General features: G+C 49.5%; 1 protein-coding gene across 1 annotated transcript; it reads right to left on the bottom strand.

Moving 5' to 3' along the window:
- Nucleotides 1-7,215: 7,215 nt before the first annotated feature.
- On the bottom strand, nucleotides 7,216-19,416 carry OSER1 (oxidative stress responsive serine rich 1). The gene is made up of 4 exons (XM_056121735.1): nucleotides 19,301-19,416; nucleotides 15,421-15,537; nucleotides 11,617-11,730; nucleotides 7,216-8,028 (listed from the first exon to the last, which is right to left on the bottom strand). The coding sequence occupies exons 2-4, from the start codon at nucleotides 15,495-15,497 to the stop codon at nucleotides 7,353-7,355; spliced, it is 867 nt and encodes a 288-aa protein (XP_055977710.1). The 5' UTR covers nucleotides 15,498-15,537; nucleotides 19,301-19,416; the 3' UTR covers nucleotides 7,216-7,352.
- Nucleotides 19,417-25,124: the final 5,708 nt, after the last annotated feature.

Below are 25,124 nucleotides of genomic sequence, written 5' to 3'. Positions count from 1 at the left end.
TCACCCCAGCGGAGCCCTGGGCCCTAGGGCTTGGTCCTGATGGGACACCCCTCCCGGCTGATGGGTGCCCCGGGGCAGTGGAGAGGACTGCACCTCTGCCCTCTCTCCTGCTGTGCGGGTGGACGGCCTGCGGGCTCCACCGGCTTCGAAGGCCAACTCAGTGCCACCCAGGGGTCTGCTCCTGCCACTCCCTGTAACGCCTTTGGAAAACCACTTCTCCCCACTCGCCTCTCAGGGAAGCCAGAGAAGCTGGAGGTCCCCGAGTCCAGTGCCTTTTTCACTACATGCCGGGGGTGGAGGTGGGGGGGCCCACAAGGCGTCCCTACCTGGCAATGCCACCACAGCCCATCCGCAGCTCCATACCTGGTTCCCTGCCCAAAGGAGGGCCCATGGCATCCCCAGAACTTCCCGGCATGGGGGCCGGAGTGATAGAACAGCAGGTAAGGCATTTGCCTTGCACAAGGCCAACCAGGGTTCCATCCCCTGCATCCCATAGGGTCCCCTGAGCACCACCAGGAAAAATTCCTGAGTGAGGAGCCAGGAGTAACCCCTGAGCATCTCCGGCCGTGACCCAAAAGCCTAATAATAATAATAATAATAATAATAATAATAATAATAATAATAATTCATGGTCACGATCCTCCCGTTGTTCATTGATGTGTCGAGCGGGCCCAGTAATGTCTCCATCGTGAGACTTGTTGTTAATGTGTTTGGCATATCGAATACGTCACGGGGAGCTTGCCAGGCTTTGCCGTGCGGATGAGATACTCTCGGTAGCTTGCCGGGTTCTCCGAGAAAGGCGAAGGAATTGAACCCAGCTCGGCCGGGCCAGCTGCACACAAGGCAAACGCCCGACCGCTGTGCTATCGCTCCAGCCCTAATAATAATTAATAATATAAAAAAGAAAAAGTTTCCCAGCACGATCCAGAACCCCTTCCCACACCAGATTAGTCTGTCCTGGGACACTGGGGCAGTGGTGTTCTCTTAAAATTGCCCTCAGACAAATCTAACTCTCGTCCCTGGTCAAGGTCCAGGGCATGCTTTTATATTAGGAAAGTTTCCTACCAGCGTTTCCTTACCATAGGCTGTGTTGGTAGGAGAGTGGTTTGTGACGTTATCAAATGTCAGTCCTGCCTGTCCCAAGCTGAGCGCTCTGGGACCAGAGGCTGGTTCCTCTGAGACACACATTCCTCACCTGTGAAAGGCCCTGTCTTGCGGGGGGGGGGCTGGGAGGCCTGGAACACCACAGCACCCCTGGGCCATGCCAGAAGTCGTCCTCAAGAACTGCCTGGTTGGGCCCCAAACCCAAGGTAAAAATAAAGCAATTCTTCAAAAGCAACCATCTCAAATTCGTGTCAGGGAAGTGCTGTCTCCCTTCATGGCTAAGAGAGAATTGGGTGAGCTACTTTTATTTATTTATTTTTAATTTTTTATTTTTAATGAATCACCGTGAGGTACAGTTACAGACTTACAAACTTTCGTGCTTACATTTCAGTCACACAATAATCGAGTGCCCATCCCTCCACCAGTGCCCATCCTCCACCACCAATGTTCCCAGTAGCCCTCCCATCTCCTCCCCACTCCCCCTACCACCCCACCCTGCCTCTGTGGCAGGCACATTCCCTTCTACTCTCTCTCTCTCTCCTTTAGGGTGTTGTGGTCTACAATGCAAGTTTGAATGGCCATCGTGTTCGGTCTATAGTCTACTTTTGGCATGCATCTCCCTCTAAACACCTTTTTACTTGGTGGTCCCTTCTCTATCTGAGCTGCCTTTTCCCCCAGCGTGTGAGGCTGGCTTCCAAACCGTGGAGCAGAACTCCTGGTCCTTATCTCTACTATCCTTAGGTGTTAGTCTCCCATTCTGTTACTTTATATTCCACCGATGAGTGCAATCTTTCTATGGGATGATCTACTTTTAAAGGCCTGGACACAGTGAACCAAAATAAATGGGAGCAGCGGTCAGTGCTGTTCTCACGGGACAGCTGCTTTTCAAACTGCCGTGCCTAGGGAGAGGCAAGAGGGGCCAAGAGGGGCTGGAGAGGCAGTTCAGGACCCTTCTTCCTTCCATTCAGCTGACCTGGTTTGAATTCCCTCACTGCACACAGTCCGGGGAGCACAGAGCCTGGCATGGCCCCAAGACACAAGTGCAGAGGAAAAGGCCCCCGTAGAAAGGAGAGCATGACACTGAAGCGCCCCTTCCACTCTGCGACATCACCCTACGGTTTTAGATTATTTATTTCTTGGCGGTGTTGAAATCAAACCAGGGCTTCACACACGTGCCAGGAAGGTGCTCTAATACGGAGCTTGTGTCCTCGGGCCTTCAAAGAAAATTGATGAGCTATATTATTGGGAATTGGACCCTATGATTTCTTTCTTTCTTTCTTTCTTTCTTTCTTTCTTTCTTTCTTTCTTTCTTTCTTTCTTTGTTTTTTGGGTCACACCCGGAGATGCTCAGGGGTTACTTCTGGCTCTACACTCAGGAATTACTCCTGGCAGTGCTCAGGGGACCATATGGGATGCTGGGGATTGAACCCGGGTCGGCCGCGTGCAAGGCCAATGCCCTACCCCGCTGTGCTATCGCTCCGGTCCCACTCTGTCATTTCTTAGTCGTCCAAGTGCACTCATTGCCAGTTTTGTTGCTGGCCTTAGGTGACCGCGAGTTTAGGGAGATGGGTCCCTGCTTGCCCAGGCCTTACAAACCCTGTAGTTCAGGGAAAGGGCGCCCTCTTGTGACAGCAGCGTCTGGGGGTGGGGGGGACTGCTACTCCAACTGCATAGGGCCATCGGGGCCTGGGTCTTTCCTGCTCCATGTTCCCGCCTGTGATTTCATGAAGGGGTTGGAAAGGAACAGGGACAGTCACTGACGGTTTCTGTTTCCTTCTCTGGAATTTCTCCAGGAGGGAGGCAGATCTAGAACGTGCCTGCCTGGCCCCAGACGTGCTGGCTCTCCCCAAAACTATTGGAAAGTTTTTCTCCAATAGTGTGAGGATGGGCTGGAGCGATAGCACAGTGGTAGGGCATTTGCCTTGCATGTAGCCAACATGGCCGACCTGAGTTCGATTCCTCTGCCCCTCTCAAAGAGCCTGGCAAGCTACCGAGAGTATCTCGCCTGCACAGCAAAGCCTGGCAAGCTACCCGTAGCGTATTCGATATGCCAAACACAGTAACAGTTGTCACAATGGAGACGTTACTGGGCCCACTCGAGAAAATCGATGAACAACGGGAGGACAATGACAGGACAATGACAGTGTGAGGATACTACCCATCTCCAGAGCTGCAAACGCGGCTGGGCCTGGGCTCGCCTTGGCTCACGCAAGCCTTTCCCTCTCAGAGGGGTCTGGACACTCCCACTAGCCCCTCTTTAGGCCTCTCTGCCTCACTGGCCACTCCTGTCTCCTGCTGATTCCCCCTCATTCCCCGACCTTGGGACATCCCCAGCACTGTCTGCTGATGGGTTCATTTATCTGCACCCATATCTGTGGGGCCTGTCTTCTAGTCCGGGACTTTGAGTAGCAGTCCCGTCCTGCTACTAGGCCATCTCCACCCTCTTCCCGGTCTCCAGCCAGGGCTGACCACCCGCACACCTCAACCTCACAGCTAAGCGTCCTGACAAGTGTGAACGCAAACGACCATCTCCCCTTAGATGGGCTCCTGCAGACAATTCCCAGATTATTTCAAAACAAAAACAGAACAAAATCCTCTGACGGGGCTGAACGGAGGGGCGGGAGTTTGTAGAGGGGAGAGCGTTTGTCTGGCTTGGGTTCATTCCCAGTACTTGTATGTTCCTCCCGAACACAGCCAGGAGAGATTTCTGAGAACCAAGAGTGACCCTGAGCACTGCCTGGGATGACCCCTAAACCAAATCAAAAAACCTCTGGAGGTATCCAGGCTTTAATTCCAGGCTTTCCTCTTATGTTCGTCAACAAACTCTTTTGTCCCTACCTTTAAAATAATTCCAGGAACCGGAGAGATAGCACAGCAGGTAGGGTGTTTGCCTTGCACGAGGCTGACCTGGCATCCGATATGGTCCCCGAAGCACCACCAGGAGTAATTCCTGAGTGCTGAGCCAGGAATAACCCCTGAGCACTGCTGGGTGTGACCCAAAAAGCAAAATATAAAATAAAATAAAGTAATTCCAGAGTACATATTCTCTCCTGGATCCTAAGTGTCCAAGCCACAGCAACCGAGGCCTGATCTGACCAAGGGTCTCCTAACCTGCCTGCCTCGCCAGCTATGAGCTCTCACCTGACGAGCAGGGCTGACTCTAAAAGAACAACACTCACGGGTCTTTCCTCCCCTCCAAACCGCCCCTTATTTCAAGTTGGAGTCAGGGCCTTTAAAAGGTCCAGAAGGTTCTCCGTGAGCTGCCTCAGCTCCACCGCTTCCGGGCCTCGTGTGCTGCTTCAAGCAGCGTTGATTCAGTCTGTGCTGTCCCTTGGGCTGGAACGGCTCCTTCCTCCCAGAGCCGCATAATTCACTGCCTCACTCTCTGGAGGTCTCTGCTGTAGTGTTACCTGCGCACGTAAACATCTCTGACCACATCAAGTAAAACAGCAAGCTTCTCCCCTGGTCAGTCCTATTCCTGGCACCTGGGACGGTGTGGCCGGCGTGGAGGCTGCTTAATGAATACTGGACTGGAAGGACAACCGCGGACAGTGGCACACGGCAGGATTTTCAACGGCTCAGAACACTGCATTCCTGGGCCAGACAGTACAGGGGAGAAGATGCTTGCTTATATGCAGTTCAATCCTGGAAATTGGAGGTGTACTCCCCCCCAACCCCCCACCCATGTATCACCAGAAGGGGTTCATTCCTGAGCACAGAGATAGAAACAGGCAGCCTAAGCACTGCTGGGTGTGCCCCAAAAGCAAACAAGCTGTGAACACTATTGGAACCACGATACCAGAACTGTAATAAAAATATTTTTGAAAGAAAGAAATCTGTTCCTTTCTAATGCTGGGATGGGAGGCTGGGGTTTTTGCTCTCCATCTCTCTCCAACCACAGCTTGTGATGCCGCTAAATCCGAGCATTAGCTACAATCAACTGATAACTAGGAACATTTCATGACTTGCGTGGGGGGGGGAGGGTTCCTAGAAAGTCTTCCCACCTCTCCCCACCAAAAGCCCCCTAATTAATGATGTTGGGATCTCTCGCCAAGAACCACCAGCCCTCCCCTCCCCAGGTGGGGGTGTGGCTCAGGGCAAAAAGTACTTGCGCTCCGTGTATGAAGTCCTGGGTTCAATTCCAGGTACCCCCAGCATAATCCGGAGTGGTCCTCAGTCCCACAACAAACACCACCAAATCACCTTTATAGCTTGTGCGATGTAGTCAGTTAAAAACTTACCTAGGGAGAGGTTTCTCCAGATGCTGCACCAGGCTAAACCTCATTTCTGGGGCACCCAAGGGGGTTGCTGAGCCTAGCACCAGCCCCAGTCGAGCCCCGGCAGCCAAAAACCTCCAAAACCCAATCGCCACCATGCTCAAGGCCGATCTCACAGACTTGGGATGAGCCCCTCAAGCATGAGAATGAATCTGCTGAAAAATGCAGGTATGTGGCTTTTGTGACCAAAATCAAAGGCTCTTGTGGGGTTGGGAATGGGCGACCTCCCCCCATTTCCCCGAGCCTGGCAGCCACCTACAAACCACCTCTGGCGCCATATGAGCTCATTAACGGTCCTGATTGATCCAGAGACTCACAAATCTCAGAAGAGAGCAACAAGCTGCAGAGAAGCTTCCAGATCCCAAAGTCATCTCCAGTTGTATCACCTTATTTAAAATTTTAGAATCCCTCTAGAATGTGGCCGCAATCACAGCTCTGCAAGATTTCATACTCTACTCCACTGTTGTACCAAGAGCAGCACACCACATTTGATGGGGTTAAGGTAGAAGGCAATCGATCTCGATGCAGAAACAAATAAATATTAGCACACAAGGCTCAACATGTAACAACATGTTAGTGTTCTCTTAACAAGGGCTAAATGGCTCTAGGGAGAGACACAAGAGTCTTCACACATTTTCCCCTAAGGAAATTTTTTTGGATCATTTTGAACGCATGATCCAGAACAAGCCATACAAAATACATTACTTAGGACCTGCTTGTGGAGCAGGCGTAGGTGGTAGGAAAATGCGAAATAATGGTGGTGGTGTCTGAACTGCTAGGTGGTTTGTGCAGAATTCACTCTGGAGGCATCGGAAAAGGACCGGGATTCAGCCACCAGCGGAAACAGATTTTTTTGTTATGGTTGCGGGACTGGTGTTGGAAAATTGGATGCAATGAATTACTGTGAACCACTTTGTAAAATAAAATTGGGGGAGGGGGAACTTGCCTAAGGATATAAGTAGAAGTAAAAAACCTTTCTATTGGCATGTTTACATGGCTTTAAAATCTCCACTGAATTTGGTGGGTAAGTTAACAATGCTCTGAACTGCTGGGTGGTTTGTGCAGAATTCACTCTGGAGGCATCGGAAAAGGACCGGATTCAGCCACCAGCAGAAACAGATTTTTTTTTTGTTTTTTTTCTTGAAGAAATTTTTGACTGGCCAGAAGATAGGACACAGCACATGTACACGTCCCTTTTGCCTGTGCTGGGCAAGACAAGAGCCACCGAGGTACGAGAAGTTAACAGCTACCTGAAATTTGTCTGCTGGATGTGAGGGGCAGAAGGCCAAGCACTCTGCCCCTTCCTGCCATCTGAGCAGCCCACTTGGAGCTGCTGCTTCCCGAGAAAGGGCAGGAACGTGTTGCAGGGGACGAGCACCAGTGTGGGGGTTGGGCAGTGACGGCTAATGCGTCTCTCCACCAACACGGGCAAGCCAGTTTACTCATATGGAGCCTACATCTTGGATCTCTGGCTTAACAGTGGATGACAAAGAAGCCCTGAAGACACAGTACTCTGGCACCCAACAGGAGCGGGTTCCAGTCGTCATGGAACTCCTAACAGCCTGCGCCGGCAACCACAGCATGATCAATGTTCAGTTCAGTTACAAAACCGCATTTCGTTTTCCTTGGTCACCAGATTGCAAGCAGGCCTGGAAAACGCCCTGTTTTACAAGGGTTTTTGTTTTTAACTAAACACCCACTACTACCGGTCCAGTTGTTCTGACTGCTTCGCCCCACCCCGGAACATTTCTAAACAAGAGGGATTTCTCCTTCATCCGCTTGCCTTGCCGGGCAAGTAAGAACTGGGAGGGAAATTTAAAGAACGGAGATGTACTGAGATGCCAAGAAAAGTTTTTATTGCAAGCACAGTGAGCAGGAGGTGTCTTCTCACACCGTGGCCGCGAGGTCGGCCGTCAGCTCCGCCTCGGACAACCCTTCATTGGTCGGAAGCACGGACCGGCTTCTCTGCTATCAGGTGTACATCATCTCTGCCATGTGGGACATCTTCTTGGGAATATACAAGTAATATTCCATGTAGCCCGACAGGTCCTCGATGGTCACGTCGTCCACGTAGACGCGCGCCTGCTCGGAGCAGGAGCGCGGGGAACCGGCCAGAGTCCGGGTGTGGAGCGACTGCGAGTAGTCCTCGAGCGCGGCCCGGCGCTCCGGGGCCAGGGGCGGCACGCTCTGCAGGCCCGAGAAGGAGTACACTTCCATGTCCTGCCACCGCCTGCACTGGCACTCGGCGCCCAGGCAGGCACACGGCTTGCCCTGGTGTAGCCTGGAGACGGACCGAAAGTCCGAGAGCTCGCCGGCCGGGAGACTTGCAGGGCAGCCGTCGGCGGCGGCAGGGCAGTCCTCCTGTGGACCCTCGGACGGGAGCCTCGGGACCGAAGGCTCCACCGCGGGTCCGGTGTGGCCGGCCTGGAGCGGAGCGGGCCCCTCGCTGGCACTGAACTCCTTCGGCGCCGGGAGGCCCAGGCCGCTGCTGCCGTCGGCAGAGTCACTCTGGCTCCTGTGCTTGAGCTGGCCGCCGGGGGCAGCCAGGGGGCTGCAGTGGATAAACTTCGGAGGGTGCAGGACGGGAGACTTGGAGCGCCGGCGCCGCTGCGTTCTCACGACCCCTCGAGATGACTTCCGTGTCGACCTAAGGGCAGAAGGCACGAGAAGGCATGAGGTGACAGCAGGACGGACGCTCACCTGCTGTCTGATTAACGCGCCTACGGTCCTCGGGTCTCCCCGAGCTGACCCCTCATGCGCGAGCCGCCTAAGTGCGTGTCTCAAACACTCTGCTCTCTCGCTAGCACGCTACAGAAACGGGAGGGAAGGGGAGTTCTGAACTGAGCTATGGGGGCCGGATTCTTGGGACACTGACAGCGGCGCTGGGGGAAGCACAGACGCCTTGAACTGGAGCTGTCCCCCTGGCCCTGAGTCCAGCAGCTCAGCGGGACAGGGAGGAGGACACCGTCAACGGCCGCTCTGCCACAATCGCCACACAGAGCAGCAAACTTAGGACTCATTTTCTCTCACTGTTAACAGCTGATGAACTGATGTCTGAGGTTTGCATGATTTGGAAATTACTGAATACACTGCGGAGGTTCAAGTTTTATGACCAAAAAACAAACAAACAAACATGAAACAAAACAAAAAAGAACCAAATAAAACGTTAAGAAATAACTCTCCATATGAGGGGCCAGAGTGATAGTAGAGTTTGCAGTGTTTGCCTGCACACAGCTAACCTGGGTTCAATCCCCGCACCCCATCTGGTCCCCCAACCACCACTAGGAGAGCCTGAGGGGAGATCCTGAGTAAGCCCTAAGCATCACCATGTATGGCCCGCTAGACCAAACAAAAAATCCTCCACCTAGGAGACTAAACGGGTGGGAGAAACATACTGATAGCTAGGGGAAGGGTCACTGAGCCGCCACATCCATGGCACGACAGGCTCCTTCTGACGAGCCCCAGGGGCCTGAGCTCAGGCTGGGGTGGCCCCCTGCAGCCCCAGGTCTGCCCTCTGGCCAGCAGCTGTGTATCACATCGCTACCCAAGGACTTTCTGGCTGCAGCTACATACAGAGCTCTCCTACTGCAACTGCTGGGCTTTCTGCAGAAGACAGGGCAGGCTGTAATCTGGGTATTATTTGGCAGGAAAAACTAACTCTTTTAGTTTTAGAAGTGGAACCATGCCCACTTCTACGTGCAATTGGGTCCATTGCCTCATCCTAAGACCCTCCAGCAGCCAAGGTAGCCGCCATCAGGCACTGGAAGCCAGGCAGGAGTTTCTCCAATATACTACTCCGGGGTCTGGCCTGAGTCAGCACTGCTTACTACTGCACTGTTTCCATTGGATTCCACTGCATTACTATTTGGCTGAGCCCTGACCTAGAAGACAGGTAAGGGACCTGGAAATCTGAAATGTGTAAGAACGTAAACATTAAAAAATAGGGTAAGGGGCTGGAGCAATAGCACAGCGAGTAGGGCGTTTGCCTTACACGCGGCCAACCCAGGTTTGATTCCCAGCATCCCATATGATCTCCTGAGCACCGCCAGGAGTAACTCCTGAGTGCAGAGCCAGGAGTCAACCCTGTGCATTGCCAGGTATGACGCAAAAAGCAAAAAAAAAACTCCTGGGAATATATCCCAGAGAGGCAAAAAAGTATAGTCGAAGTGACATCTGCACTTGTTTATTCATTGCCGCACTCTTTACAATAGCCAGAATCTGGAAAAAACCTGAGTGCCCAAGTACAGATGACTGGTTAAAGAATCTCTGGTACATTTACACAATGGAGTACTATGTAGCTGTTAGAAAAGATGAAGTCATGAAATTTACACACAAGTAGTACTACATGGAAAGTATGTTAAGCGAAATGAGTCAGAAAGAACTGGATAGACACAGAAAGATTGCATTCATCTGGGGAACATAAAGTAACAAAATCGGAGACTAACACCCAGGAGTGGCCGAGATTAGTACCAGGAATTCTGCTCCATGACTTGGAGGCCAGCCATACGTGCCAGGGAAAAGGAAGCTCAGATAGAGAAGAGAGCACCAAATAAAGGGTGTTGTGAGGATCCTCCCAGGGTGGAAGAAGCATGCTGAAAGTAGACTATAGACCAAACATGACTGCCACTCAATGCCTCTCTTGCAAACCACAGGACCCAAAAGGAGAGAGAGAGAACAAAAGGGAATGCCCTGCCACAAAGGCGGGGGGGGGGGGGGGGGGGGGGGGGGGAGGGGAGGGAAGGATGCGGGGACCTGTGGTGGTGGAGGATGGGCGCTGGTGGAGGGATGGGTACCTGATCATTGTATAACTGAAACCCAAGCACAAAAATTTGTAAGTCTATAACTGTACCTCATGGTGCTTCACTAATAAAAAAAAAAAATTAATTAATTAATTAAAAAAAAAGATAGGGTAAGACAGACCAAGAAGTTTAGTCTCTGAAGGAGAAAACAGGAAAAATGGAGAGCAGATGACATCTGAAAAGATGATGGCAGAGACTTTCATGCTAACGCAGAGATCAGCAGACACAGGGCGCACACAGGACAAACGAAAAATCTACATCTCAATGTACTGCAGTGAAAAGGAAGAGTAGCAAAAACAAATAGGAACAGCTTCTTGTTGGGAAGCAGTGCTCAGGGCTTACTCCCAGCTCTGTGCTCAGGGATCAACGACTCCTGGAGGTGCTCCAGGAGGTGGTGGGGAATATATCCTGGTCAGCTGCATGCAAGGGAATTACCTGCTGTAAGTACCTGCTGTAGCCAAAACGAGATGATTTTCAAAAGAAAAATTTACAATAGACTTAAAAAAAAAACCTTTTCAATGTAAAAATAGTCCGAAGATAAGGACTATCTTCCATTAATAGCAAGTAACTGTCAGCCAAGAACTATGACTACCAATACATAAAAAACAGGCGTATCTATGACCTATATATACAAATTCATAGATGTATCTTCAATACTTAAGGTGCCTGGGGGCCTCATAACGCAAGGCAAGAGCTCTGGCACCAAACTCAGGTACATCTTTCCAAAGAAGCAATATAGGGGCTAAGGTGCTGCCCTGCATAAGGACAATGTCTGTCACCCCCTAAGCACGACAGGGGTGACTCCTGAGCACCACCAGGTATGGCCCAGAAACACAAATACTAACTAAAAGACAAGTGTGTTAGTTACGCTGATTCTAGACAAAACAAACTTTATGACAACAGCCCTTCCAAAGGACTAAGTATGTCATATATTGCAGTCTCAGCTTACCAGAAAGAAAACATTCTAAACTGGCACAAACTGAGGCTATGTGAACAATAGCCTCAAAATTAGGCAAAAATGAGAACTTAAGGGGTAAAGAAGCAAATTCTTTTCCAAGAGGGAAATTTCAACATACTCTGAATTATGATCAAAATCCGATCAAGCTGACCAAAAGAAAATTATTTGAAAACCGATCCAAGTAACATAGTTAAAAACTTAATTTAATGGACACATCAGGATGGCTGTGTCCACAGAACCCCAGAGCGATTAAAGACCCATTCTTTTCAAACACATAGATCAATTCTTAAACAGTGACTTGGAACCGACTATGCACACGGCACATCTGAACACATCACAGGCACAAAGAACAGGTCTTTGTAATCAGCGGGTCTTGGGTCTGTATTATCGACCACACTCTACTTAGAGATACTCCTGGAAGAAACTCCCAGCACTTTTCGACCGGGGGAGAAAAGGCGTCTGGACAAACAGCTCTTACCCATGCCAACTATCCTTCGAAGCACACGTGGTCTTGGGCTTGGTGTCATCCGCTGCTGTTCTGCCCGACGCTCGGACACCTGTGCCTTCTCCGACAGACAGAGCTGCTATGGCCCTGAAGACGAGAACAAAGCTCACTGTGGTGGAGCACGCGACAGGTGAAGATCGCCGTCCTCACAGCGGTAATACAACTGATACGAATACCTCGCTTTTCTTTCCAGTTGGATTTCTTAAAAAGCACCTAGTTTTTAGTGCAAAATTTACTTCAAAACCAAGATTAGAGGCTCCCTAAAGTCCACAGTCACAAAATCATTAAGTCAAAAAACGATTCTTAAGTATAACTGGCAGCAGGCTATAAATAGACTTTTAGGTTGTTTATCTAGGACAGATCAGGCCTTACGTCCAAGAAGAATGCCCCCGGAGCTGACCAGTCATTTTATGTGGGCAGACCAGTTTAGGAGCAAAACTTTATGAAACTCAGTGTAACCTGAAAATGTATGCACTTTCAAATATAAAACTTTTAGAAAAATATTAATCTTTACAATAAACCTTAAACATAACCAAATTAAATCTTTACAATTTAAAATTATACAATGAGTTCTACAAAAAATGGTTTTAAAAAATTTCGAGGAGATAATAAAAGATTTTACCAATATTAACATTAAATCATTCAGTGTATACACACACACACACACACACACACACACACACACACACACACCATGCATACACTCCTACACCATGCCTATGATACATGCTACATTGTTGATAAAAAATATTTAAAATGAGACAAACTACTAAAGAGGTTCGCTGAAATATCACTTAAAATACTTTTATTTTAAATCAGTATTTAAAATAAAATAGTTGGGAATATTCTAAATGCCTAATGAAAGAATAGACTGTATTATAAAAATTTTGGCACATTTATACACTAGACTATTAGGGACTTATTAATAATTAAATACAAAGCACTTTTTGTGGGGACAGCCACACCCAAGGGTGCTCAGGGGGCTACTCCTGGTTCAGTTCTGAGGGCTGGCTCCCTGTGGGGCTCAGGGGACCCCAGGTTCCCAGGGATTAGACCCTGTTCTTCTATACGCAGAAGATGTGCTCAGCCCACTGAGCACTCTCTCTGGCCTAGGAAGAATTTTTAAGGACCTGAGAAAATCTTGTAATATAGAACAACATGAACACTCAGCTATAATTACGATCTCAACTAGGTGGGGGGGGGGGAAGTATGGTGCTATAAATGGAGGGATCCGCTGTTAACAGTGTTTATAGTAAGTTGTCCTAACTTCTGTAAATTTTCGCATCATCACATATTACTTTATTGTCGACAAAACAAATACATCAGGATCTATCCTAATAAGACAAATACCATTAGGACCCAAAACCTGCTTAACAGGATCACAGTAAATTCCTTGGCATGAGCTTGGTTAGTTTATGCGTCAGGATCTCAGATGTCCCATTTGTAAGTCAGCAGCAATATGAAATAACTAGAAATATACACCACGGGAGTATTCTCTGAGTCATGCTAATGACTCACCCATTCTAATCTTATTCCGCAGGTTTTCTCAAATGTTCCCCACAACCCTTTCTTTTTTCTATAATTTCACAGAACACATGCTACAAATATATCTGACTATACATTGTACAGACATCTTTGAAAGTTCTAAAAAATATTCCAACTAATTTTTAGAGCTACTGAAATCACTTAATTTTCTACCAGGGGCTACCGCCAGCAGCTCAGGGATCACGTCATGCCTGGTTGTGTCTGGTCCAGCATGTGGCCCAAAGATGCTCAGCCAGGAGCTTGACAGTGTCCCGAGGCCACCAGCTACGGCCAGGGGCTGGGAGGTCTTGGCGTCAATCCCAACACCTACCACTTGAGTCCCTGACCCGAATTAGCTTAGTTTTATGTTCCGACTTCAAACAACAAAACAGAAGTCTGTAAATCATGAGTCATTCATAAGGACGTGTCCACTAAAGGATTTAAAGTGGACGTGTATGCGTATTTCTAGCACTCTCCTCATTTGTAAGAATCATTCCTGTAAAAGAAATCACAAAAGAACACTGTGACCACAATCTGGAACTGTTTCTAGGCTTGCCTTCCATTTCCCAAATGTCTTATAAAGTACAACTGTAATGACAAGAGAATGACATTGATATCCCCATGGCCCAATGGATAAGAGAACTGTATTGGATAAACCATTGGGAGGAGAAAGATACTTGTTTGAAGTACCATGGAAACAAATGTGAGCACCTATTCTTACCATTCTACAAATAAACCTGCTAGTATTAATCTTATTTGGTAGGCAAAAAAATAGTACTGGTTTTAATCAGACAGCTAAAACAATTAACAGCGATTTCATTTTTACTATATGCCAGGAATGTATTCATTTCTTCATGTTGCCTTGAAGGTCTCAAATAAAGCAAAGTTAGGTGCACAACTTTTAGAAATAAAGTGTCGTGTTCAAATTCTAACTCAAAAGCAAAAATCATCAACAAAACATACACTTCATAAGCAGGAGGCCCAGGTTCAATCCCCGAGCACCACCAGAAGCAACCCTCAAGAGCCCACGTTGGGAACAGACCAGGTGTGGCCCCAGAACAAAATGAAATTATGAACCTACCGTATTTTTCTACCATTTTCAATCAATCAATCAATGTAAAAGTTAGCAAGTGGTTCCTATAAATCTGGAATACAGTTCTTCGATCTCCTGAACTGGACGGTAAAGTGAGGTTTTATGGTACAGAGAGGACATAACCCAGGGTCCTTGGAAGAGTGGGCAATAAATCAGAGTAATTATTATTCCCAGCGAGGCGTTCTAGTGGGACCTCCCAGCGTTTCTTTTCCTCCAGGCCCGGAGGCGCGTACGGAAGATAGGCCAGCTGACAAGTACGCGGCCAACCCAGCTGGTGCTACCCCTGCACCGCCCAGCGTCACCCCTGCACACAGACTCATGAAGAGGCCCCGAGCGCCACCAGGTGTGGCTCAAAATAAACAAATAAATCAAACAGAAAATCACTATTCTCGGGCCAGAGAGAAAGCTCAGCGGATGGATGAACGCACGTGCTTTGCATGTAGGAGATGCAGGCGCCCCAGCTTGGATTTCCCCACACTGCAGGGCCTGCGCCATGCCAGAGTGACCCCCTGAGGACCACCAGGTGTGGCCAAAAACAAATGTACTTATTTTTGGGGGGGAAAAAAATGGAGACTTCTTCTGGCCTAGGGCAGAGTATAGGGATCAGAAGAATCTGGCACTGAACATTTTGCAAGAGTGAAATATTAACAATCAGACAGCAGCTGGTCTGCAGGTGTTCTAATTAGTTTGGCCAAAGGGTTCAAGATTATTGATCTCCGTGACAGAACCCTAATGAATAGCAGTTTCCATAGTGACAGGCTCAGCAATCAGAACCCATGAAATCGCCAATGTCTGCATGGATCGCTATTGAGCTGACTCGCTTGGAGTGAAAAGCACTGATTTCCTAAAGATGGACGGGAAATCCCTGATGGGACTCCGCATGGTCGTATTTGATTAAAAAGGAGGAGGGTGAGAAGCCCCATTCAAAGTTAAGGGAAAGGAAAATGTCCAACCTTGGAATACAAATGTGTTGCTATTTTTCAAAATTTAACAGCAGCATTCTTTAGTGAGGAAAAGGATGGCTGGTAGAATTTGCTAAAATGTTACGCAATTAGCAATTACATCTTCTGGGAATAAATTCTAGGCGAGAAAGAGCACTCTATCAGTAAAGGCTATTGAAATCTAGTAAACAATTCCCAGATGATATACTATTTAATTACCCTGATGCATCCACTCTTAATTTCTTGAAAGCGGTTTGAAGACTCTCCTCCTCTCCATCTTTGGCTTCAGATTTCATTGTGAAAGTTTTTACACTACTACCGATGTTCCCGTCAATACTGAAAAATAAAATGGGGAAAGTGAAAACAGGTAAGTTCAAGAGCAAACCTTTGGTTAAAGCCTCAAATCTGCTTCAGTATGACTTTTTAACAGGAAGAGGGGAAGAGGACTCACTCCTGGTAGAGGTTTAGAAAAATGAAAAAAGAGCTTTCCATCAGAACGGGGGGGAAAGTGCCCCGTAGGGCACGGACTCTTTACAATGCCAGTGTCCAGCCTAACCCTCACAGCTGAAGTGTAGCTGCGTGACACACAAGCCATCTCTCCAGAGCACTCCTGACTCACAGATCAAATTCAAGAAGGCATGCTTTAGAGAATATTACAATAACGTTTCAATAGCTGATTATTCCACACCTTACTGTGAAGACTGATATCATGAATTGCTTTTACTTTCAAGATCTGAACACTGTAATTATCAACAAGAAAATAAACTTGAAAGAAATAAACTATGCTTGCTATCAAATTGGTAAGGACAGTCCAGTGATAGGAAATAAAAATACACATCATTCTGTTGTTTTGTTTTTAGATGATCTCCACTGAATCACCTAAACTTTAAATTTTTTTTAACTTTCTCCCATTTCTTCCACCAGAATTTTTATATTAAAAAAAAAAAAAAGAAGTGGGAGAAAGAAAGGGGGACCAACCAAAAACAACAACCACCAAAAAAAAAAAAAGCATGGAAGTGGAAGGTCTGTCATTAAAGGTTCTTAATCTGCTTTCTCAACTACTTTTTCACTCAGGGTATAAAAAAAAATCAGTTTCCAAATCCTGAGTTAAAAAATAAAAACCACATCAATGAACATATCAAAGGAATCAGAAGGACAAAAAGTGCAACAAAAGTAAAACAATTTTTGATACAAAAGACTCACTTTATTTCTTTATTTCTAACTTGCTGCCCCCTAGCCCCTCCCCCCACCCCCTCCCCTTGACTCCCTGTCTGCTGACATCTGGATTTGGTGAGTTGATGTTATTGTGAGACCAAGGGGCCAGTGGTCACAATGTTGGCTACAATGTGACCCTGTGGGCCCAACCGCAGAAGTATACCTGCGGTCAGGCCCACTTCACCAGGTATTCTGGGGATGTCTCTTTGGGGAAACTTATAATGCCTCCAAAGAATTCGAAGAGCATTCACTTTGCCTTCTTAAAACAAAAAATGTAAATACAGTTTCCTCCAGATGCTGCTGGTTACGCGACTCAGCACACAAACGTGAGCATCCCGGATCCATCCCATTGCTGACCTGTTTAAGTCTTGGGACTTGAGTCCAATTCTCCCCTCTGTGTCATGCGCTGGATGGGGGTGAACACAGACCCGAGGTCCGGGTATTTCTGAGCCCCCCTGTATCTAACAGGATGTCAGCATGCCTTGTAAACAAATTCATCCTGCGGTGGGGCTAAGGGCTTAGTTTTCCTCCCTGACGTTACGGGAAGCCCAAGGCTCACATCCCTCCTGGAGTCAAATCACAGGATGGATCGCCCGAACCCTGAACCTCTTCACACATGCTCAGGAAGTCAGCACACAGGGGTCTAGGCCCACACTGCTGAGGTCTACTGGCAAAACACCCTTCCGCAAACCCTTCCCAAACTCCCAGAACGATGCTCAGGGCACACGGGGGCCTCTAAGAATTGGAATCTCCCTCCAGCCCAACACTGGGCTTCCCAAGCTATGCTTCTCGGGTTACCTTTAGGGTGCCTACAGGCTGCCGTTAGGCAGCTAGGGGTTACATTACATTTAGGCAGCTAGAGGTTTCATTTAGGCACCTAAGTCTAAGTGACTTCTAATCAATCATCCACGGCTAATAGTGTCGCAGGGGACACGGGGGCTGTTAATGCAAACTTGGTTAACACATTACAAGAACTATTATTTAAAAATAAAAAAATGACCGGGGTGGGAGGGATACTGGGATCCCTGGTGGTGGGAATGGGCACTGGTGGAGGGATGGGTATTTGATCTTTGTATAACTGAAACCCAAACACAAAAATTTGTAAGTCTACAACTGTACCTCATGGTGTCTCACTAATAAAATTTTTTTAAAAAATAAAAATAAAAAATGACCAAAATTAAAATCTGGCTAAAGACTCCATGTTCATAAATTAAGTTCCCCAGAATCTATATTCAGACATCCATCGTTTTAATCACTCTCAGGTCTAGAGACCTGGAGCAAAAAGGGTGAGTCTGAAAGCACAAACTTACAATCAAATCCGAACATGTTTGTATTTACAAATTGTTGTACAAAAGGCTGATTGTGCGGCTGGGTCCCAGAGCCCCCACCCTGCCCCTTCACTGAAATCCAGAGGTTCAGGCACATTGCAGGACAAGCTAAGTCCCCTTGTGTCCAAACTGCTTGGGGAGAAACGGGCTTGTCATATTCGCTGTGAACTTCTTCCAATTCAACCAGCCTAGATCAAAAACTTCTAGGTCTGGGGGGGGGGGGGGGGGCCGGGGGGAATTCTAGGTCCGATACTGTGTAAACTTATGTTTTAGGTGAAACCGCAAAATCCTGCCTCGGGTTTCCACCAACTTTTTCAAAAAGGGGGCAATTTCTAAGTTCATCCATCAGAGAGAAAGAACTCTAGTTCTCCCCACCAACGGGACAGCAGGTGTGATGATCTCATTTAGATGTTGCAGGTTTGTTTGTTTTTTTTTTTTTAAAAAAAAAACCAACACAGGATGGATCGCCCTTCTACGTGTTATTAGGAGTAGGAGTGATAGTCCAGCCGGTTAAGGCTTTTTAAAGCCTTGCACGTGGGTTCAATCCCCGGGCATCCCATAAGGTCCCCCGAGCACCACCCAGGGGTGATTCCTGAGTGTAGAGCCAAGAGGAAGACCTGAACATCGCCGGGTGTGACCCAAAACAACACCAACAACACACAAAAAAATAAAAAACTAAAATGAACTGCGCTTCAACAACTGTGATTCACAAAGTCCCTGCGAGCCGGGATTCTAGACCCAGGATTGGTCCAGCACCAATCCCGCCGCCGCCGCCGCCGCCGGTGCCAAAAACTCCCCTCCACCAAGGGACCGCAAGTTCCCTCCGGCCCGCCCAGCGCCTGGCCGGCCACTGGCACGGGCACCGCTCGAGAAGCCGGGCCGTGGCGATCGGGCCGTCACACTCCCAGGGTGGGAGACCCTTTGCCCGGGAGCCCCGAGGACCCCCGTCCTCCCCGCGGGAGGCCCCGCTCGTCCGCGGCGCGGCATCACAATCGTGTCCCCGGGGGGCTTTCGGGACCTCGCGGGGTCGGGGGGGTGGACGGCCGCGGCCCAGCTCTCCGCTGCCCACTGCCCGGGGCCCGGGGCCGGGGGAGCGGTCCAGAGCCTGGGAAAGAGGGGTGGGGTGGGGTGGGGTGGGGTGGGGGTCTGCCCGCCCCGGGGCTGCGCGCACCGGCCTGGCGCGGTCACTCCCGCGGCCCGGCCCGGGGGATGGGACGGGGGTGAGGGGGCGCCCAGAGGGTCGTGGCGGGGCGGGAACGGGCGGGAACGGGCGGGAAGGGGGCAAAGGGCGGCCCGAAAGGGGAAGCGACGGCGGGAGACGCGCGGCGGGGCGGAGCGGGGCGGCGGGAAGGCGGGAAGCGCCCGGGAAGCCCCCAGGCCCGGGCCCGGCGCCGACCGCCAGCGGCCCCGACGCCGCGGCGACGGCGACCCCGGCCGCTGCGACGCCGCCGCGTCCCAGCGTCCCCCCCCCCCGCCCGCGCCGTGGGGGGCGGAAACCGCCCGCAGGGCCGAGGCGCCGAGCCGCGGCTCCTCCCCGCCGCGCCCGGTTCACTCACCTCCACGCAGCGGGCGGCGCGCCGCCGACCCCGGTCCCCGCACTCGGGCTCGCCTCTCCGCGACCGCGGCGCCCGGCTGACCCGGATCCAAACCAGCGCCGGGGACGGGGCGGGGGGGCCGGGTGGCGGGGATGGGGGGGGGCGGCCCGCGCCTCCGGAGAAGCACTGCGCCTGCGCCGCGCGCGCGCCCCCGCCCCTCTCCGCTCGCCCCGCCCACCCCGGTGACTCGGCAGCGCGGCCCGCGGCCACGGCGCAGGCGCCGGGCGGCCGCCACGCGCCCTCCCCCCACCCTCCGGCTCGACGGGCCCGCCCCGCTCGGAAGCACGTGCGCCTGCGTCATTTCCTGTTTTTCTCCTCGCTCCCCCGCGGGCTCGGCGGCGGCGGCGGCGGCGGCGGCCGAGCCCGGGAAGCGCGGCGGGGCGTGTCCGCTTCCTGCTCGCTGTCAGGTGAGTGACAGCTGCCGCCGCGGCTTGGCCGCGTCTCCGTGGGGCTGGGACCGTCCCCTGGAGTCTCCGAGAGCTGAGCTGCGGGATGAGCCGCGGAATCGCGCCTCCTCGGTGCCGGAGCCTAAAGACCGCGCCCCCTCCTCCCGGGGGTCCTCCAGGACCTGCAGAGAAGCCGGGACACGGGCCTGGGTCGGGAAGGTGAGGTTGCAGCTGGCATCGGAAACACTTGGGCTTGGACGCCCCTTTTGCTCTTCCCTCCGTGATCGTCGAATCTCATGAATCTCATGGCGCTCAGGCATGCAGCCTTGAGAATCTGGTGAGACCCCTGCAGGTCGACCCCCTGCGTGGAGAAGTGCATATGCAAGGCCGACCTTGAAGGAAAAAAAGGAAAAAATATTTGGGCAGCTTAACTTAAACCGGTGATCATTAGGTGTCTTTGCATTTCGGGGAAAGTGCAGTTGCCAGGAGCCCCACCGCTCCATCAGCCGCGGGACCAGCTCTGGGCACCTTGCTGGGCAGCCACGCTCACCAAGCCCCCAGCTCCACGTCTGCCTTCTGCAAACAGCTTTGGGGAGAGAGGCTTTGCCCAGTCGAGTGGGCTCGGCTGAGAGAGAGAGCGCAAGGGGTGAGGAGTTTCTGTCTTGCCAGGCATAGGATGGAAGCGTGTTTGAGCCCTTGAGCATCTCCAGGAGTGATCCCTGAGCACAAAGTCCTGGGCACAGCAACACACACAAAAATGTGTGCTCGACCTGATTCTAGCCCAACCCTAGGAAGAGGGTGAAACCCACCCACAGCATCCCATACCCACCCATAGGGCTTGATACAGAGTCTCCTTTAACTGGACAGGTCGTGGATCCAATCGATCCAACTCAATCGATCCAACTTAACTACAGGCCTGATCTGGAAATGGAATCTATAGGTACAGCGCTGTTAAACAAAAAGCAGGCAGTGTGCCCTGGCTTTAAGCGTTTCTGATTCTCTGTGCTCATGCCAGAGGTTTAATAACACAGGGGATGAAAGTTCTGTTAATTATGGAGTTCCAGCTTCAAACCCAGTGATGTCTGCCGTCCACTGTGCGGGATTCGGTCCGTGTCCTCTATTAAGGTTCTGTGATCTTGAGGGTGACGAGCTCGGACATCTCAGCCACTTGTCTTGATTTTCCTTCTCCTTTACTGTGTACTAGTAAGAGAGTTGGAATTTCAACTGCTTCAAAAGCCTGTTGGGACAGGGCTGTCCATCTTTGAGTATCCCACAAAAAAAGCTGACAGAGGAAAATGTGCATTTTTTCCCCTTAGAAGTTGCCAGGTGAAAACTATGACACCCAAAATGAGAGAGAGTAAAGGAGAGAGTAAGAGGGAATGTGCCTGCCACAGAGGCAGGGGGTGGGAAGGGGTGAGGGTGGCGGGAGGGATACTGGGAACATTGGTGGTGGAGAATGGGCACTGGTGGAGGGATGGATACTCGATCATTGTATGACTGAACCATAATCACGAAAGTTTGTAACTCTAACTGCCTCACGGTAGTTATTAAACTCATTAAAATAATTTTTTTAAAAAGTTGCCAGGTGAACTGCATCAAGACCAAATACATGTTTTAAAGCTTCCATATGAAAATGTTCCTTCGGTTAAAACTCACATCCAGAGCCAGAGGGATGGTATAGTGGGTAGGGCACTTGCCTCGCACACAGCCAGCCTGATTCTGATTCCCCAATACCACATGAGTTCAAACTGTGGTGTGGGACGTGTGTGTTTGGTCGCCAAGAGAACCATTCTCTCAGCCAACAGCAATGAACAATAAAATGACCCTCCCCAAAAATAAACAGTTATTTTTACAGTATTGGTTATGTAGAAAAGGGTGGAGTTCTCATAGGTGGGATTTTTTTTTTCCTTTTGGGTCACACCCATCGATGCACAGAGGTTACTCCTGTCTCTGCACTCAGGAATTACTCCTGGCGGTGCTCAGGGACTATATGGGATGCTGGGAATCAAACCAGGTAGGCCGCGCAGAAGGCAAACACCCTATCCGTTGTGCTATCACTCCAGCCCCCTAGGTGGAATTAAACATTACATTAAACAGATGTAAAGCCCCTCCTTCAGGGGAAGCTCTAGGAGATTAACTCAGGGACAAAATCGCGTTTGTGGGTTCAGCACTCTAGATTGCTAGGAGATCCACTCAAGGGTGGGATTCCATCTTAAGGGCATATTGCTTTCTCCTTTCCTTCAGCTAGTAATCCATTTAAACTATCATGTTCAATTTACTTCTTACTAATATTTCTTGTCAATGTACAGGAGCACAGTAAGAGATATATTAAGCTTAAAGGGTGGCTCTTCCTGGGGACATCTCACTGTATTTCCCTGACAACAGTCCCCAGGCCAGGTTAGTCTTTCTTAATAACAGTAGGGTTCATCAATTACTTCTTTTGGGGTCATGACAGAGTTTGTTCCATGACCATACTCTTAACTTATATTTCTTATGGCACTTAACTTGTCCCTTTTCGATGCCAGGGTAGTTTACTGCTTGCCCTGGGTCCATCCAAGTCCCTCGCCAGAACCCTCCTTTGGGGAGGGGTAATGGTGTTAGGAAGTAAGGGCAACTGTGGCTTAAGTAAATATGATGGATACCCAGGAGTAAATATTATTCAGAATCATTTAACTCCCATGTTATAAAAGCATAGCATTAACTTTTCCTGTGTCTATCCAAAAAAAGATTGCTAAACAATGCAAAGAACAAAGGAAAGAGAAAAATACAGGGTTACGAGTGCCTGATGAAATTGATGTGCCTCAGGAGCACTGTGATAGGAGTAACTAAACCTAAACTCTCCCCGGGAGGAGCAAGGACAAATCAATGTTATGCAACAACCACATACGGTCCCCCTAAGCGCCACCAGGAGTGATCCCTGAGCACAGAACCAGGAGAAAGACCTGAGTACGTAAGGGTATGGCCCAAGTCCCCTTCCACCACCCCCCACACTCCCCACCAAAAAAAAATTTCTACAAGGATGTCATTATAAGTAACAGATTTTTCAAGGCTTAACACAGTTCTTGGAGGTTTTTTAGTAGATACTAAGTACAGTTTTTGTAAATGTTCATTTTACCTTATTTCTACCCATTATGGTATTAAATCCCAAAAAAAGTACATAACTTATTTTGGCTTTGGGGCCACACCCAGCTGTTCTCGGGTTGCTCCTGGCTCTGCACTCAGGAATCACCATTGGTGGGCTTGGAGGACCATATGGGATGCCAGAAATCGAACCAGGGTTAGCCAAGTGCCCGCAAGCACCGTTCCCACTGCACCCTCTGGCCCCCAAAGTGCAAAATTTCATTTGAATGTAAGCATTCTAGTCAGCTGCTTTCTGAGAATATGGCTCACTATTCAAGAATGTTGGAATGTCCGAATCTCTGGCTGCGGACGAAGAGATAGGACAGGAGATAAAGTGCTTGCCTGGTATGCAGCCAACCTGATTTGATCCCCAGTATGTCAGAGGATCTCCAGAAGTTGGCCGGGGGTCACTCCTGAGCACCACAAGTATGTCCCTGCCGCCTGCACCCCCAAGAAAAAAATCACAACTAAAAAGAACCCCTTGGGAAAGCCTAAGTTAATTTATCCAGCCTGGTGTGACCTGAAACTTTAAGACGTTTTATGTAAGTCTGATACCTTGTGACATAGGATGACATAGAGAAGCTATTAGACACATGATCTCTTATGGAACAAAGAGCCAGACTTGTCTCTACACCAATGACACGGTTTTCCCAGCCATTTAAAATAGCAGGAGCTTCCCTGAGGGTCTTGGATATAAGAAACTGAAAGAAAATCACCAGTATTAATTATAGGCACATACTAATGCCACTTAATCAGAGACCTATGGTACCTGTAAAATTTCTTTACTAGCATTTCCTTCTTTTGGGTGTTCACGACACCAGATGCGGTGGCATATACCAAACCCGGATTGTCTGTGTGCATGGCAAGTGCCTTAACCCCAAGCTTGCTCTCCCTCTAGCCCCAGTATTTTTTTTTCCCATATCAATTTATGAGAGGGAATAGAGGGGATTTCATTTCATCAAATTATACTTCAGTGGCAACCCATATATATAGGAAAAGAATTTTCTGATTTTAAAAACTGTATAGAATTGAGGGGCTGGAGCAACAGCACAGTGGGTAGGGCGTTTGCCTTGCATGCAGCCGACCCAGGTTCGATTCCCAGCATCCCATAGGGTCCCCCGAGCACCGCCAGGAGTGATTCCTAAGTGCAGAGCCAGGAGTAACCCCTGTACATCACCAGGTGTTACCCAAAAAGCAAAATAAATAAAAATAAACTGTATAGAATTGAAATCCAAGGCCTTGATGCTTGCCTTTATGCGATTACCCGGGTTCAATTCCTTACAGCACATAGGATCCACCATCCAGAATGATGATTGAACACAGAGCCAGGAGTAAACCTTGAGCACTGCTGGTGTGGCCTCCCCAAAACACCAACTTTTAAAAAAATTAGGGGCCTGAGTTATTGTGTAGCATGTAAGGCACCTGCCTTTCACATTACTGACCTTGGTTCCATGTCCAGCATCCCATATGGTTCCCCAAGCACCGCCTGGAGTGATCTGAGTGCAGAGCCAGTAGTAGCCCATAAACATCACTGGATGTGTCCCAAAAAAACCAAAAACCATTTTTCCCCTTTTGGCTTTTTGGGTCACACCTGGCAATGCTCAGGGTTTACTCCTGGCTCTGCACTCAGGAATTACTTCTGGCGGTGTTCAGGGGACCATATGGGATGCCAGGAATTGAACCTGGATTGGCCGTGTGCAAGGCAAACGCCCTACATGCTGTACAAGAACTCCAGACTCCCGCAAAACTTCTAATTTTCAGACCAGCTAGTGGCTCAATGATGCAGCACCTGTCTCGTAGGAGTAAGGTACTGTGACCCCTGGCACTCCCAAAGATGTACATGCCCGAGCGCGCACACACACACACACACACACACACACACACACACACACACACACATTAGGAACAATCCTGGTGGCATTGAGTTGGGAGTCCCTGTTGCCATAAGAAATGTGCTGCCGTTGTGAAGTTCATGCCCAATTCATCTTAATCAACAGCACTGTAGCACTGTCCTCCCGTTGTTCATCCATTTGCTCGAGCCGGCACCAGTAACGTCTCCATTGTGAGGTTTGTTGTTACTGTTTTTGGCATATTGAATACACCTCCCGGAGCTTAACAGGTTCTGCCGTGCAGGCAAGATATTCTCAGCAGCTTGCCAGACTCTCCAAAAGGGACTGAGGAATCAAACCCAGGTCGGCTGCGTGCAAGGCAAACGCCCTACCCGCTGTGCTATGGCTCCAGCAGCTTAATTAATAGCTGAATAAATTGCAGTACTCCTA

The sequence above is a fragment of the Sorex fumeus genome, unplaced genomic scaffold, assembly GCF_029834395.1.
Source record: "Sorex fumeus unplaced genomic scaffold, SorFum_2.1 ptg000044l, whole genome shotgun sequence".
Taxonomy (NCBI): domain Eukaryota; kingdom Metazoa; phylum Chordata; class Mammalia; order Eulipotyphla; family Soricidae; genus Sorex; species Sorex fumeus.
Note: the sequence above shows the minus strand (reverse complement) of the source record. Positions and strands in the feature narration are given on the sequence as shown.